The following is a 16,159-nucleotide window of genomic DNA, read 5'->3' as shown; positions in this document are numbered from 1 at the left end:
ACTGAGAAGAACAACACCCAGTGCAAACCTTCAGTATTCTTCCACCCACTTATTTAGTCTGAGTTCACCCGTAGTCTAATGCCGCAGTATGGCAACACTTCTTCCGTGGCCTGAGGCTTAAACTTGCTCAGAGGTCGGCTTCTTGGTTCCCAGCTGCGAGTGAGCAATATACTTTAATGAGCCGGGGACCAACATCTTAACTAGACACAGGTATGGCAAGGGGCTAAGAAAGATTTAATAATACCGTCTGGGACTACGGTAAATGCATCAAAACAGATCATTCTAATCAATACAAATTAAAATAATCACACCATACAAAAACATATTTTACTGAAATCAAAAATGGAGGACACAAAATGATAATCACCTTCTTTCTAAATAAATTGTTACAGAAACATTTTCAAATTTCAAGGGTCTTCTGTCCTATCAGCTTGAAATCCAATCTCTATATAATGTATCCATTAGGGAATAACTAGACTTTTCTACTTGGCGTGAGCTAAAAAGTCTTTAAATGAAATGTATTCACTTGCTCACAGATGACGGATAATGACAGATGATTTGGGTTCAGTATGTATTCAAAAGGTGCAGATCACAGTGCGAAAGCTGTTCACACAGTCGGATATATGTGAATTCTGTTCACACGGGTCTGTGTGTGTGTGTTTACAGCTGTGTGTGAAGACTGTTCACACAGCTATGTGTGTGAATAGAGATAATTTTGACACCAGAATCTAGAAATGTCAAGAGAGCTACTGACTGACTAACTGAGTCCATGTAATGGTGGCTTTTTTCGCGATGTGTGTAGTTTGTATTGACACCAACGCAGGGGAGGTGAGAAAAACTGACACAAAATTCAATAATTGAGTCAGTAAGTATGTATGTGGGGGGTGAATGGAATCACAAGCATTTGACATCTTGAATTTTTTTAATATAATAAGGTGTGTGTCAACCATATAGCAATCCATAAGTCTCCAACAATCTGTGTCCTTATGGGGGCATACTGTAACACAACAGCAGGTATAAAGGTCTTAAAAAGAGGTGTATTTGTCCATCCCTTCTGGGCAAAAGTGAGGCTGTGTGTACGATTAGAAGGCGTAGCGAGTGCGAATATCCTCCAGTTTCTTAGAGACTTCTGGTGGCGTTCTGTCAAGCTCTTCTGCCACACTCTTCTGCTTGTGAGGGTCCATACTGTTAAACTGCTCACACAGATCTCCATCGATCACATTCTGGAGAAAAGAACAGAGAAGACAAAAATGACTTAGACAATATTTGTTTCTCATAGTACTTTATGCTCAAATGCATATTTTGAAGAGACATTTTACAGAGGTTACGAACAGTTCAGATGTAACGAGATGTCTTTTATATGTCTGTTTTTTTAAAATAAAAAACACAGTCATGTAATAATGTAACGTAATAATACCAACAGATACCAACCTTAACTGGGAAATAGTAGGATCTAAAGCTGAGATGGTCTCTACCGCATAGTGGAGGGAACTCAGAGCGCATGTGCATCTCTAAATGCTGGAAAAAGTCATGATCCTGGAGAAAAAGAGAAGAGAGACATAATAAAATGGAAGAGTAGGAGAAATTGAAAGTCCAGGAAATATGGGTAATAACAATATTTGACAAAAAAGGCAAAACAATTATTTGTTATGTAGGTAAGGAAATGTATCATCCAATGAGACAGACACAGTGTATTCTGATGGCCACAATGATGCTTTAGCATCTTACAACTTGTTGTGTGTGGGTGTGTAAGAAATGAATCAGAGTACTAATACATGCATGTATGTTTTACCTCATGTGAGGTGAATGGGACCAGTATGCCAATGCCTCCAGATAGCGTGGTGTAGACCAGGGACTCTGAACCTCCGGGAATCAGAGTGGTTTTCTGGAGAGACAACACTGTCTCTCCTACGTGGTAGTTCACTATCACCTCAGCCTAGAGGGACACAGCAGAGGAAAAAAAAAAAAAAAAACACAAACAAAAAAAAACAGTCATGTATGATTTTACATAGAGTACTTTAGATTTAGTGACAAAGCGATCAAAACATAATTTAAATGGTGAACTTGGTTATTGTCTTGACAGTATTGGGAAATATCTTGTTTATAATTAATAACACTCATATCAATGTGATATTTCAGTTTTCTCCTTTTTAATGAATTTGCAAAAATTTCTGAAATTCGCTTTGTTAGTATAGGGTATTGAGTGTAGATTGATGAGGGAAAAAATTAATTTAAACAATTTTAACATAAGGCTGCAACATAACAAAATGTGATATAAGTTAAGGGGTCTAAATACTTTCTGAATGCACTGTACATACTTACATTCATACATACACAGCTGCTAACTTCTGTCTGTCCCCAGTAATTTAAAAAGAAATTTCATGGAGCTCAGTTAAGACAAGCGAAATCAGATCATATTATTACACACATCAGATATGTCACCTGAAGCCATTTCAGGTCTCGAGATCATCCAACCTGATAGCTGCATGTATGTATAAAGTACTTCAACAGTGGACTCTGTGTCAAGGTCAGAAACACAACACATAGTCATCCTCTTCTTAGAGGAAATGGGTCCAGATGGTCAGATCTAATCCAATAATCATCAAAAAAACTGCTTTGCCAGTAATTAGAGATAATAATCCGCATGTACCTTGGATACAAAGACAGAATTGGGTAGCATTTAACCCTCGGCAATAGTCTGAGTAAACTGCATATAGGACCAGTGACACCATGAGACCAAAAAGGCATAGGAAAAGATAAATAAATTCTGTGCCCTAGAAAAAGTTTCCCTCTGATGGGAAACGGGTCAGAATGAGACCAGCAATGTCACTTCCTGAGATGGGAATAATGAGCCCTTTCAAGGAATTAATATAAACCTCCAAACTATTACATAACACAAATCCATCTGGGTTTTTTTATTGCTCTGTGGCCATTCACTTTTTGCACACTGTATATACTGTACAAACCATCCCTGATATCCTTCTTTCCCTCAGGGGAACCTTGGCAGAGTCTGTTAACAAGGCAACAGGGTCAAACATGTAGGTTTTGTCTTTGAATGCAAAACTATTTTGATGAACCAGGATGAGCATCCCTCACACCTACTGTCATGAACCGCTTAACTGAAAACATGTCAGAAGACAAGACAGTTTACAGACATGTTATCGGCTCAGTGAGACTATAATTAGACATAGCAGTGCTTTGAGCTAAATGCCGTTGTCAGTAATATAACATGCTGACAATTGGCAGGTATAATGGTTACCAGCGTCGCCATCATAGTATAGATTCTTAGCATGCTAACATTCGTTAGTTGGCAATAAACCCAAAGTACAGCTAAGGCCGTTGGATATATCATTAGTTTTGTGGGTGTCCGCGGATCACAAAGTTACCGCAATTTATCCTGAGAGGGTCATGAATTTGTGCAAAAATTCGTGGCAATTCATCAAACTGCTGTCAAGACATTTCACTCAAAACCACAAATGTCAACCCCATGGTGGCGCTACATGAAAGGCCAGGGGATAGCCAAAATCGGTAGGAGTCATTCTTTGGTGTCTTTGAATGTCTTTACAAAATTTGGAGCTAATCCATCTCATAGTTGTTGAGTTATTTTAGTTTAGACCAAAGTGGTAGACATAGTCCAACATTATGGATCCATAGAGCTATGCTGCTTGGGTAGTTAAAAATGAAGGTCCTGTCACTGAAATTTTCATTGATAGAAAATATGTTTCAAAATCAGGAGTTTGAGTCATTTATGTCACACCTGTGATCTGTTATCCAGATGAGGCATGGGCAAAACACACTGCTTGCGCTTTCACTTAGAAAATGTTGAACTTAATACACTTTCAAATTGGTGAAAAGCTTTTTTTGGTGTGCAGAAAAACCAATTTTTCATCTTTGATTCTTTTGTATTTCCTGTGTTTGATCAGGACTCAGCTGGATCGTAGTGCTGTGTGGGGATCCCAGATTTATCGATTTCAGAAAAATCAAGAACAGGACAAACACCTTCCCCATTTATTAGCCTGACTGAAACTGCCCTAATGTTTTTTTCCCCAATTGAAAATGATATGATGTCTCATCTGGTCACAAGCTGCAGCCATGTGTCATTGTGTTGAGAATACATGAGGCATATCTTACTCATACACTGTTGTGGGGGATTCCAACACACAGTGGAAATGTCACATCCAGCCACCAAAGGCTACACAGTTCAACACAAGATTCACATAATGTTTTTGTTTAAGTTTTGAGAAACTGAGAAAAAGGATTAAAAAAAAAAAAAAGAAAAAAAAAAGATGAGGCTGAAAAGAAAACGGATTCCTTGAGGAAGGGAAAGACTCCCAGGTGCTGGTTAAACACTTACAGATGCATGACCAAAGAGCACTAAAGTAGTTATTTGGCCACAATGACCAGAGGTTATTTGATGCAGTTGAGAAGGTGAGGAATTCACTACTAAGACTGTAACTGCTGTCTAAAATGACATCAGTACTCATTTGTCCTTTGTTTTGTTCCAGCGGAAACCATTTATTACAGACAACACAAGATTCACATAAGGTTTTTGTTTCTTAAGTTTTGAGAAGCTGAGAAAAAGGATTAAAAAAAAAAAAAAAAAAAAAAAAAGATGAGGCTGAAAAGAAAAAGGATTCCTTGAGGAAGGGAAAGACTCCCAGGTGCTGGTTAAACACTTACAGATGCAAGACCAAAGAGCACTAAAGTAGCTATTTGGCCACAATGACCAGAGGTTATTTGATGCAGTTGAGACGTTGAGGAATTCACTACTAAGACTGTACCTGCTGTTTAAAATGACATCAGTACTCATTTGGCCTTTGTTTTGTTCCAGCGAAAACCATTTATTACAGAACAAGCGTCCGTTAATAAAAAATAAAAAAAAGAAAAGTTTAACAGTAAGTGTGATGAATGTAAATATGAGCCAACAGGTTTCCTCCTGTTTTCTGAAAACATACATTACATAAACCTTCTGTAGTTTATACAAATTTTATTTTATTTTTTATGACTACTAAATTTGTATATGTTTTGACGATAAATGTGTGTGAATTTTTACATACCAATGAAATTCTGACGCGGAATAAAATTTAGAGAGACAGAAAAACCATAACAGAAATCACCCTCACAGACTATATGACATTTGGGTTTAGGACAGTTGGTCCATTCATTTTGCTCAACGGACTACTGTGCCTCCCTGACCTTGATCTTTTGAGATACATTAATCAAATAAAACTGGAATGTATCTAATTTAATGTAAGACAGTATTTAGCCAAGCCATTTGTGTGTAATTAAGTTCAAACAGCCAGATGTGAGCGCATGCATGCATGAGCACACACGCACGCACGAGCACACAAACACAAACACACACATACAAACACACTCTTCTGGATAAAGACAAATCCAGGCATCCACACCCACATCTAAAAACAGAAACGGTACATTTCCACATTCAAATGAAATTGTCTATCAATGTGCACTAAAGCAGAAATAGTGGACAAACACTCATGTTGCAAAGACAACCGGGACCAACACATAATGTCTAAATTGGAGGGACTTTCCCAGTCTATCTGCTACCTAAACAGTTTTTGACCAGGATTTAAATATGGGATAAGTGATGCTGTGTGTGCGAGTTGTGTTGCATTTGTGAGTAGGTTAAACTTGTGGTTGACGGTGTTGTGCAGTTTTGTGAGAGTGTGTGTGTGTTGTGTCTGTGTGTGTTGGTGGTTGGAAGTCTGAGTCGTGGAGGAGGCAGATTAGTGTATCAGACCAGAGTGCTGCATAGGACTGACATTTCAGCCATAGCAGAATCCAGCCTGAATCATTTAACATGCCCAACCTGGGCTCAACAGCAAACAGTCTTTCTTACTTAAACACCTCAAAGCCTGAAGCAACTTTTTTACCATTAGAACTCACTTGTGCTCTCTCTACATACAGTCACTTCAGAAAGTATTCAGACCCCTTCACTTTTTGCACACTTTGTGTTGTAGATTCAACTTAAAATACATAAAATTGTCAATTTTGCCCATCAATCTATGCTGAATAATCCATCATGACAAAGTGAAAATGCTAATTTATTAAAAATCAAAAACTGAAATCTCTCATTTTACTCTCTCAACCCAGCCGATCGAGAAAGACAGTCACCCACCATGAGCCAGGTTCAGGTCAAGGTTTCTACCTGTTAAAGGGGAGTTTTTGCTTGCCGCTGTTGCCAAGGTCTTACTAATGGGGGATTGCTGGGTCTCTGTAAATATGAATATAAAGAGTAAGGTCTAGACCTGCTCTATATGAAAAGTGCCCTGAGATAACCCCCCTTATGATTAGGCGCTGTACAAATAAAACTGAACTGAATTGAGTTAAATTTAATTTCTTGTAAATGATTTGTTCATATTTTAATTGTATTTGTTGAATTGTGTTGTTCAAATTAGCCTGTTTTGGCATGGCATCGAAGTCTTTTAGTGCCCTCTGTGGGGGAGGGGGGAGAAAAAAAAAAAATCATTCATTTGCTTCGTGTGATGTTGACATGAAAAGTGACCACACCGTCGGAGTCTATGTTCATCTTCTCTCTCCGTGCTCTTATAAATGCATAATCTGTCAATTTTTTTCTGAAAATTAAATGCTATTAAAAAGGCTATGTGTCATTATCAATAAAAATTAAAATTAAAATGATGAGTAATAATAGAGTATGACAAAAGTTTTACCATCTTGCCCATCAACATGATGGACAACGAGATAGTCTAATAAAATCTCTGGTATATGTGTATCTACAGTATATCTGCAGTATATGCCACAGGTTAGATACACTCAAAAAATAAAAGGCAAACAAAAACTTGAAAATGTGATAAATGTAACATATAAATAAATGTGACAGTAACATGGCAGTTAACTTTCAGAAGCCTGTACAACAAGAATTGTTTGGTGAGTTTTACCTTCTGTGATGCTCCATTAAGGAGGCCTCTGTCCCATAAAGCTTTGTTCCCCGTGGGGTCTTCATCTACGTCATCACTAGTGTTGGGGGGAAGACGCACCTGGGTAAATCAAACAGAAAACAAATAGATGTAGTTCTTTTTATCTTATCAGTCCCACAGAGGTCTCCAGAAGTTTTAGAACCCTCATGGGAGAAAGTCACGAGGGATACATTTTTTGATTTGATTAGGGATTTCAAGGTGTGTCTGTCTCTCAATTAAAAGTGGTATTTCTAAATTATTCTACCAATACAGGTTAGGTATACACATACACAACAGTCCTCGTCTTTGTACTTACAATGCTGATGTTCCCAAACTTGTCAGCAGAGGCCATGGTGTCATAGTCAAGTAGACAGGCCGTCGTCACCCAGCGAGGATAAGTGTCGTCAGCAAAGATGATGAGCTGGTTCTCGTTACGTCGGTAACGAACCCAGAACAGACTCTCCTGGACGTCAGTCACGATCACACGCTGGCCGATGGTATGGATGCTAGTCACCAGGTTGGGTATGTGCTAGAAGAACAAAGTGTACATAGTAAAGTTGACTTGGAAGACACTACATGTGTATACTGTGGAGGAAAACCTTTTTTTGCACAAGGGGAAACATTTAGCCCTGTTCTACAGGCTGCCTGATATATAGCAATGAGCGCTCTGACTTCATTCAAAGTTCATTGTTCCAGTTTGTTATTCATTAAAACTGATTCAGTTAATACAGAAGGATATAATCAATAAGGGAGGAACCAAATAAATAGGAAAAAACTGTTACAAGTACAACCCTGAGCTCATGTACATTGCCCAACAGTCACACATGATCGTCCATACAAACTTGTGTTTGTATGCAGTCCTTATTCAAATGCAAACCATGTATCTGGTCTGAAATATAACAGTTAGGTAGAAACAGCGCTGTACAACAAGCGTGTATCAACTGGGCCTTCATGGGTATCTTGTGCAGTTTTCACTGTAAAAAGCAGCTGTTTGGTGTGTATCCTCAAGGCCTCACAAATATAGTGAGTGCTTTTCCTACCTCACAAAATTTCTGCAAAGCCTGTTTTTTTAATGGACTATTCAACGGTACATAAAACTAGCAATCTTGATGAAGCACATGATGCACATTTTCGCCCGCAGCTGTTAATTTGCCCTCCTCTACAAGCAGCAAAAATGTGTACACACACACAAGATGAAATACAATATAGATAGAAACATACAGTCTAGACTGTATATAGGCAACTGACAATTAAATTAAATTAAACTATTAATTCCTAAACACAAAGCTTCTGCAAACAAAGAGAGACCTTACAAAACTGTATCTTTGCTGTCATTTTTAGAGTTGATGTGCTTCAGAATTATATTTAATCTACAAAAGGAAGAAGTGGAAGAGCAGGAAACAGCATCATTATTGAATTTAACAATTAACTCATTTAAACCAGTGCTGTCATGCACTGTCAGATTAAAAAAAATAACATTTTTGTCTTCATGGGAAGAAAAAAAAACAACAGTGTTTCAAGTTAATTTCTATTGAAATTTAAAAGCAAATAAAGTTAAGTTACCAAGAGACTGGTTCAATGTTTTTTTTTAGTTTATAGAAAGGTGAAGATAATACACATTCAATCTTATAAACTGCATTTACCTGTGCTCATGTTTCTATTACCAGATTGTCATTAAGAGAAATTCAGTAAATACAGTTTGATTTGTAATTGAAAAAGCTTATATTTCACCATAATAACCCTTAAATGGGTTTCTTAAAAGTTTTTGTTTTTCCTTAAGTGTGTGGTTTTACATAACAATAACCCAAGAGCAAAAGCATCACTATGGCAGTAGTATGCTCTGGGGAGCAGTGCAGAGTATCCATTTCTAACAAAAGCTGTGTAAATTGGAGTTTAGGAGTAGTCAGCCTATTATAGAACATGTAAATGTTATTGAATTTCTTCTCTAAACCCGATTTGTCTGGATGCTGTAGTGCACGTGAATTTATTTCCACAATGGTCAATCTGAAACGTGTGTAACTTTTATTAAATTAGGCCTGAGACATGACAGAAATAAAGAAATGGGCTATGTGGTTTATTATTATCATCATTAACTCTTGTCTTATATTGGAAGGATTTAAAACATATAATGATTAGCCACAACATTAAAACCAGTAACTGGTTTTAACGATCAGTGACATTGAACCCAGTAACTGGTTTTAATGTCGCTGATCAGTGTATATGGGCAACAGTGAACATATTTAGCTATAAACATGCATAAAACACACTTTATTACATGCATTATTAATATCCAGGCTGTTTCTGTCGCAGCTGCATTGTCAATTTACAAGGCAGAGGTCTCCTATGTAGTAGCATATGAATGTTTTCCCCGATCACTCAGTCAGTCAGGGTTAAAGTGAAAGCTGAAGTGTTTCTTAAGACTGACAGTCCTACATCTGCGTTTTTGAAAGGTTCCAGTCACATTTAATCTTTTCACTGAGATTTTGTGAAAAATTGTCCTTTGGAGTTGGAAAACAGACGAGTGAAAAAGCTGCATTTCTGAATTTTTCAGTGTTAGTGTGGCTGGAGCTGAATGTAGTTAAATGCCAACTTAAATACTTTTAGTTAAGTAGACATACTGTTTTGTTGGGGGGGGGAAAAAAAAAAAAGGAAAATATGATCTTACAGTATCAAAATTTGTGGCTAGAATTACTAGTGACCATTGATTATTAAATGTGTATCAATGAGGACTACATGCCCAAAATGTCCCTCAATCATTGCTAAAAACCCTGAGAAGAGGCCTTGTCACACTGCAGTCATGAGACCAAACAAAGCAAAATAACCCTTCTTGCCTTTTAGTAACTGTGCCGTGCCTTACCTTGTTTTCACACTTTCGAAGCAGCTTCTTTTTTCCCAGGTCGTAGATTCTAAGCAGTTTCCCAACTCCCACCAGGACTCGTCCCTGAAATGGAGCAATGGCCAAAGGCACGTCCTCTACGGGGGTCTACCAATCAAAACAGAGAATAAATAAGGCATAGCTAATCAGATTATTTTTTAGGCAGGTTTAAAGAGCATTTAGGTTTAATTGCAGCTTTGTCTAAACAGAAACAGCTCATATTTCTTAGGATGTAAAAAAGCTCCTTTTGGACATTGGACCCTTTGGGTCCAATGTCTCCCTAAACACAGCTTAGACATAAGGTCCAGTGTTAATCTGTGACATTATTAACTAGTAACCATTTGTCTTGGCTTGTAACAATGACTTCGCCATGGACATTCTGAAACATTAACTTTCTTTAACTCAAGTCAGGTACTTATGTCAATGTGATTTCAATTCTTCCTTTTTAATAAATTTGTCAAAAATTCAGAAATTTTGTTTTCGCTCTGTCATTATGGGGTATTGAGTGTAGATTGATGAGGGAAAAATTATTTTAAATGATTTTAGCACAAGGCTGCAAGATAACAAAAAGTGAAGGGGTCTTAATACTTTCTGAAAGCAATGTATTACTTGAAACTCACATAACACATTGGACTAGGCCCCATGTACAATGCAAGGTATGTACAAAAAAATTGAATTTAAACAATTTTATCATTAGGCTACAACAAACTTTTTGGACAAACCTTACCTACTTGCTGTAGAAGACAGCCACAAGTATTGCCTCAAGTGCGAGGCTGGGCTTTCCCTCTGCAGGCACACTTATGCGTTTCATTCAATTGCCCACATGGCAACTGACATAGACGTGAATGAGCTTCTGACTTTCTTTCTGAGTGATCATTTTAGAAGTAAATATAGCAGAAATCACAGCACAGCTGTTGTCTTTAACTTGTGTTTATATTCATTTGTCAGACGACATCACGGCTTTAGAATCAGGATTTTAGCAGTGCAGAACAGCGGCTTGGAAGTGGTTCAGAAGTGCTGGCTAACATGTCCTAATGGACTCACGTTTCAGTTACTATTTCATACTTGTTCCGTTGTCTGACAACAAAAAAAGAAATCTAAATGAGAACAGCTTTATTAGGAATTTGGCTGTATTAAGTTACTGTATAAATGTGAACAGAGTAGGAGAGATACAAACAAATAAAAAAGGGCTGAAACCTGCTGACACTAGGCAGAATGCAAATGCAGCACGATGATGACATGAAAATGCTGATTAGCATATTATGTCATCTAGCAACATTTAACGACTTTTCAAACAGTCTTTAGCTACTTTGCATTGAAAGTAGTCGTTAACAGCAATTCCGCAACAGTTTTTAGCTACGTCCTCAAATTTCGCACATTGACCATACACAGTCCAGCCATATACTAAGTTTTTACACAGTCTTCTTAAAGTATGATTTATGAAAGTGGTTCTTAAAAAAACAAACAAACAAACAGTACAATCAAAAACTCATTTCTCAAACAAGATTACACTGCTCACAAGACAAACATTTTCAATACTTTCCATGTCCATGTTTTAATTTCAACACCATTTGAGAATCCAAATTATTCTATTTCCTCAAGTGTCTTGTGATGTTACAGCATATTTTGCCTTTCCTTTGCAGTGTTCAATGGGGATGAGGTCTAGTAAGTGAGCAGAGAAAGCCATTCGAGTCAGCACTCTTTCCTTTTTCTATGGCCTTCAATATGCCGTCATTGCTTTGGTTCATGTTTAACGTTAATTGCCCCGCCCCACTTCAACATAAATTCTACTGCACAACTGTCAGAAAGGATGCAAAACAGGACAATACTTCACTTTATCCTTTACAACTCACTCACTTCAGCGTTGTCTGCAGGTTTCATGGACTGGTGTATTAACCTCCATAAGGTACTGTCTCAAAGTTCGAAATTTGATTCAACCGGTCTGCAAAAGTAAAATTTAGATTTTGTTTGGTCAATGCAAATGTTTAGACCCGTCTTTGAAGAGGGTTATAGAAAATCTGTTCTCCATCAAGACTGCAGTTTGCTTTCTTTAAAATATGCTTCTACAAATGGGTGGGACTGTTGTTAATTCGTCTGACACGGCAATCACAGTTTCACTGATGCAGATACTGTAGAATGCCCGCCTTCACAAAGTCTTTTTTATGCAAAACATCCACCTTTAGATATTTTGTTGACATCTCAATTCAAGTCAAACTTATGTGTAAAGGTTTAATGATCAGAAACAAATGTAACAAATAGAAAAACTGTCATATAATTAGTATGTGGCAAAAAATTGTACTTTTATTAGAAACAATTTTGCTGATGTTTAAAATAAATATATGGCATGACAACCATTGGAGAATCAGATCAGGCCTTTCTTAAACTAATGGGAGAATCACCCTGCTCATGCTGTACTCTACATTAACACTCTAATTTCCCTTCCTCAACTGGTTGTTAGACGAATACTCTCATGCAAAATCACAATGTGTTGTGTTTTTTTGGCTTGACAGCGATATAGATTTTGTAGGCTGACCGGCTCATCCCTGCCGACATAGGAGCAGCTTGTAGGAGCAGTTAGGCTTGTGCTGACTGGCGATCAATTGTACTATAGGCGACTTTTTTTTTTTCCCCTGCAAATACTAAGGAACAGTGATGATGGTCAATGTTAAATCAGCACAATTCTGCTCCTTAACTTAAACCTGTGATGTTTGTGTGCACCAGGTGTGCAAACCACAGATGGCCCCAGCTCTTTTCACCCCCCCCCTTTTAAGGCAGACAGCTCTTTCTCCTGAAGATGAAATTCAATTGTAAATCTATATAAATGCATGTAATCATTGATAGTTGACTTAAAATTAATATTTAATTATGCATTTCACTTATTACTGACTTTATCTTAACACATATGTGGCAAAATTGGGTTTCAAGAGAGACACCAAGAGAGGGAGGGAGGGAGACGATCTCATCTGACCCTCCATCCTGTCTCTCCATCATCACATACTGTATACTGTGTTTTAATGTAGCCGAATTCACAAAATAGTTACATTTACAAGTTGTTGCGTCTGCAAATAAAAATGATTATTTTATGGTTACTACACTGTCTGATAAAATGAGCAGAAGCACTGATTAATGACCAGGCTTTGTTTCCTAGCTTAAAAATAGCTGGACTGTCAAACAGTGCAGTGTCACTAAACATTATCAGAGCATCCACCCGATACCAAGTGCGGGTAAAACCAAGAGGAAAAGGTCTGTGGTTTCAGCAGTGTAAAGAGAAGAGCTAATTCTTCATCAGGAGTAAAAACAATCCAGAAGTCACGAGCCTCTCTACTGGCACAATGGGTTGTAGCATGCACACAATGTATATGAACCTCTGTGTACCCATGACATTGTTTGTGGTCTGTACTTGTGGTCATCATATTGTGCATGCATAATCTATGCTCTATCTGGGTATCCATAGACTTTGGACACCATTCTCTCCCTCAAGTCCAATCCTTGTCTTAGAGCCCATCTCAAACTGTAACCTGCTTATATGCATTTCAATTATAGAGCATAGTTTCTCCGGACAATTGATACCCTCTGCCTTAAATTAAATGGTCATGTGATATGACCACACTTCTTGGATCTGTAGTTCCAGACCAAGATATGTAATAGCAGCAGCAGTTTAGACCTGCACAATATGTAAAAAAAAAGGTTGCCACCTACAGGCAAAGAAAGAACAGCTTCAATTTTTTGCACTTGCACCATCTGCAGTAAATAAATGTTTCAATTTTATCTTTTCTGTTGCCTGCTCTACGTAAATGAGTGAGTTTGTGAGTAACTTTGTGAGTAAGTTGCAATCCAGTTCCTTGAAGTGCACTGTATGAAAAATAAATATCCAGCAGCAAAAAGATATTTCCCTGTCAGCAATCTAAATAAAGAAGGAAGGAAGGGAGGGATAATTTTATTTAGGATCAGTTAAGTGTCAGCCAAACTCACCTTGTGCACAAACTCCAGCTTCTCCCCTCCACCAATGAGCCTATAGGTGTAGATAAAGCCACCAGTCACCGATCTGGGGTTGAGAATCATGTCTCTGCCAACCCCGACCAGAACATACCAATCATCTCCTGTGTTGGTGAAACGACACACTGCAACACTGAAAAATATCAAACACAGGGAAATGGGTTGTTGTGTATTTTTTTTTTTTTGGGCAAAGTATTAAACAAAACAGAGAATTAATGACAAAAAATATAAAATATGTCCAAGATAGAAATGAAAGTACAGCAACATTTCCTCAGAATATAAGTACCACTAAAAAAATATGTATTTGAGGATCCTACAGGGTCAGCAAAATTATATACTACCATAATATGTATGCAAGCTACCTGCTTACTAATCATGCATAGACCACAAAGAGACTGCAATACTTTAAGAGTCTGATGAAATGTAAAAAACATTACAATTTAAAAGATCCTTTGAGTTTTGGCAGCCCAAAATGTTTGCCATGGCAGCTGCTGGTTAAATTCAGATAGTCAGGAAACACCCTGGTAAGAATTTGTGGAATTCTGTGAATTCTGGAGGGTGACTTTCAATCAATGTGAACGGCTTAATAAACAGGAAACAGTCCTGTCAGACTTTGGCCTGCATCTCTTCATTTACCCCCGCCCCGTCCACTGACCATTAAAAATTCAAAGCTATCTCACACAGTGTCATGCAAAATTATTTTTCGCCATCCACTCTTCGTGTTTCACACTTTAAACAGTCCAGAGTTTGACTTTTTATGTTGCAGCAATGTTTGCCCTTTCAGATCTCTACTCATTCTTCCACCCTCTTCAATTGTTTTTGTTCCTGTTTATGAATCCTTTCATAATACTTAAAGCTTCAGTACATCCTACCATAAACAAACAGCCCCAACTATTAAACAGAAGGCTGAACTCTGACTCAGTCTCACCAGCTCTCTTCTTTTTCCTTCCTTTGTGATCACAAATGTTCTGCGTCATACCAGAATTAAACATGACCCTGTATTTTCTACACATAATGGCAAAGGAACCTTGTTTTTGTTTTGATTTCTACTCTCTCCTCTTTGCTATTCATCTATGTTCATCCAGTCCATATGAAAGAAACTATCTATTTTTGTATTTGTGCAAAGCTGTGAACTGGATCCTGCTCACCTGAATGCAGCTTCATTCTGTTCCAGCTGCACCTGGTCCAGTGTTGAACCCTGTATGGGGTTGACCAGTCGCACAAGTGAGGCCCACTGCCCGGCTCCAGCTTTAGGTGCACCAAAGATGGCTTCTGGAAGATTCTCGTTGAGGAAGGCAGCAGCCATCTCAGCAGCCAGTTCTCTTTCATCCTCACCAGCAGCCTCCACCATCTCCTGCAGGGGAACCAGCAACACTGAATAAGAGGGGTCGGCTGAGAGGATACTATGAAATTTTAAACAGCTTGAGCCACCTCTTCTGAATTACCAGGTGACTGACACATGAAATGGGAAATTCTGAATCAAAGCCCACTGCCACCCATACAAAGAGTGGTTTCAGAGCTCCATGGAGGCTCTCAGTGAGTTCCATTCTCATGGGGTCATTAAGCTTGTCTGTGTGTGTTACATGTTTTTATCATCGCAATATACATTCATTTTCACTTGATTCCACCTCATTCACACCATTTTATTTGGATGAGTATGGATATCTCCAACATCCTCTGATTGGTGGACTCTTCCCTGCTGATATGTATACGAGGGCAAAAACAATTAAAGATCAACAGAGAAGTAATCGGCAACTATTTTGATAATTGGTTGAATTGGTAGAGTCCTTCATCAGGCAAAAATTCCAAACATTTGCTAGTTCCAGTTTCTCAAATATAAATCCATGGTTGGGCATATCTCTGAAGATTTGGTTCAAAATAATCACAGAGAATAGCCTGAAATCATAGTTATATTGTGATGGATTGCATACGATTCAGAATTTGTGCCAAATAGATCAGATAAGAGTTTTAAAACTTGGGAAAGGGGACCTAAGCCCTACTGGACCATCATCACATTGATACCTCAGCCATCTGTTGCTTCCGCTGAGCTTTGGTTGCCTCCGTGTAGGCATTGTGGTCAGTTTCAATCAAAATTAGGTTGTTGCTCTCTGGGTGGATCACAAATTTCCTGGGAGTGCACTGCAGAGGAAAGGCCACCTGGTTGAAGACGGCTCCTAACTTCTCCAAAGCCAAGATTCTGCCAGACAGATAATGAGAGGAGAAATGAGGAGGAAGGGGGGAGAGACAGTCAGTATTCATTTTTAACCGGGGGCACAGCAAATCTCTGAAGATATATTAAGGTTTCTGCACTGAGCTGGTCTGTCTGTCCCACCACAGACACCTCGGG

The 16,159-nt window shown here is 38.2% G+C and overlaps 1 protein-coding gene across 4 annotated transcripts in view; it reads right to left on the bottom strand.

Moving 5' to 3' along the window:
- Positions 1-213: 213 nt before the first annotated feature.
- Positions 214-16,159, bottom strand: part of sf3b3 (splicing factor 3b, subunit 3) — a 30,514-nt gene continuing 14,568 nt past the window's right edge. For 2 of the 4 annotated variants that reach the window (XM_040133353.1, XM_040133355.1), the window contains exons 19-27: positions 15,835-16,009; positions 14,961-15,166; positions 13,789-13,945; positions 9,799-9,924; positions 7,258-7,470; positions 6,924-7,022; positions 1,793-1,936; positions 1,432-1,536; positions 1,083-1,223 (exon numbers count right to left, since the gene is read on the bottom strand). In XM_040133353.1, coding sequence (XP_039989287.1) covers positions 1,083-1,223; positions 1,432-1,536; positions 1,793-1,936; positions 6,924-7,022; positions 7,258-7,470; positions 9,799-9,924; positions 13,789-13,945; positions 14,961-15,166; positions 15,835-16,009 — 1,366 coding nt within the window. Of the gene's footprint in view, positions 1,224-1,431; positions 1,537-1,792; positions 1,937-6,923; positions 7,023-7,257; positions 7,471-9,798; positions 9,925-13,788; positions 13,946-14,960; positions 15,167-15,834; positions 16,010-16,159 lie in introns of all 4 variants that reach the window. The other 2 variants (XM_040133356.1, XM_040133354.1) reach the window with 2 other exon arrangements.

Source organism: Xiphias gladius, chromosome 8 (assembly GCF_016859285.1).
Source record: "Xiphias gladius isolate SHS-SW01 ecotype Sanya breed wild chromosome 8, ASM1685928v1, whole genome shotgun sequence".
In the NCBI taxonomy this organism is placed as follows: Eukaryota; Metazoa; Chordata; class Actinopteri; order Istiophoriformes; family Xiphiidae; genus Xiphias; species Xiphias gladius.
The sequence above is the reverse complement of the archived record's forward strand: the minus strand, read 5'-3'. Positions and strand labels throughout refer to the sequence as shown.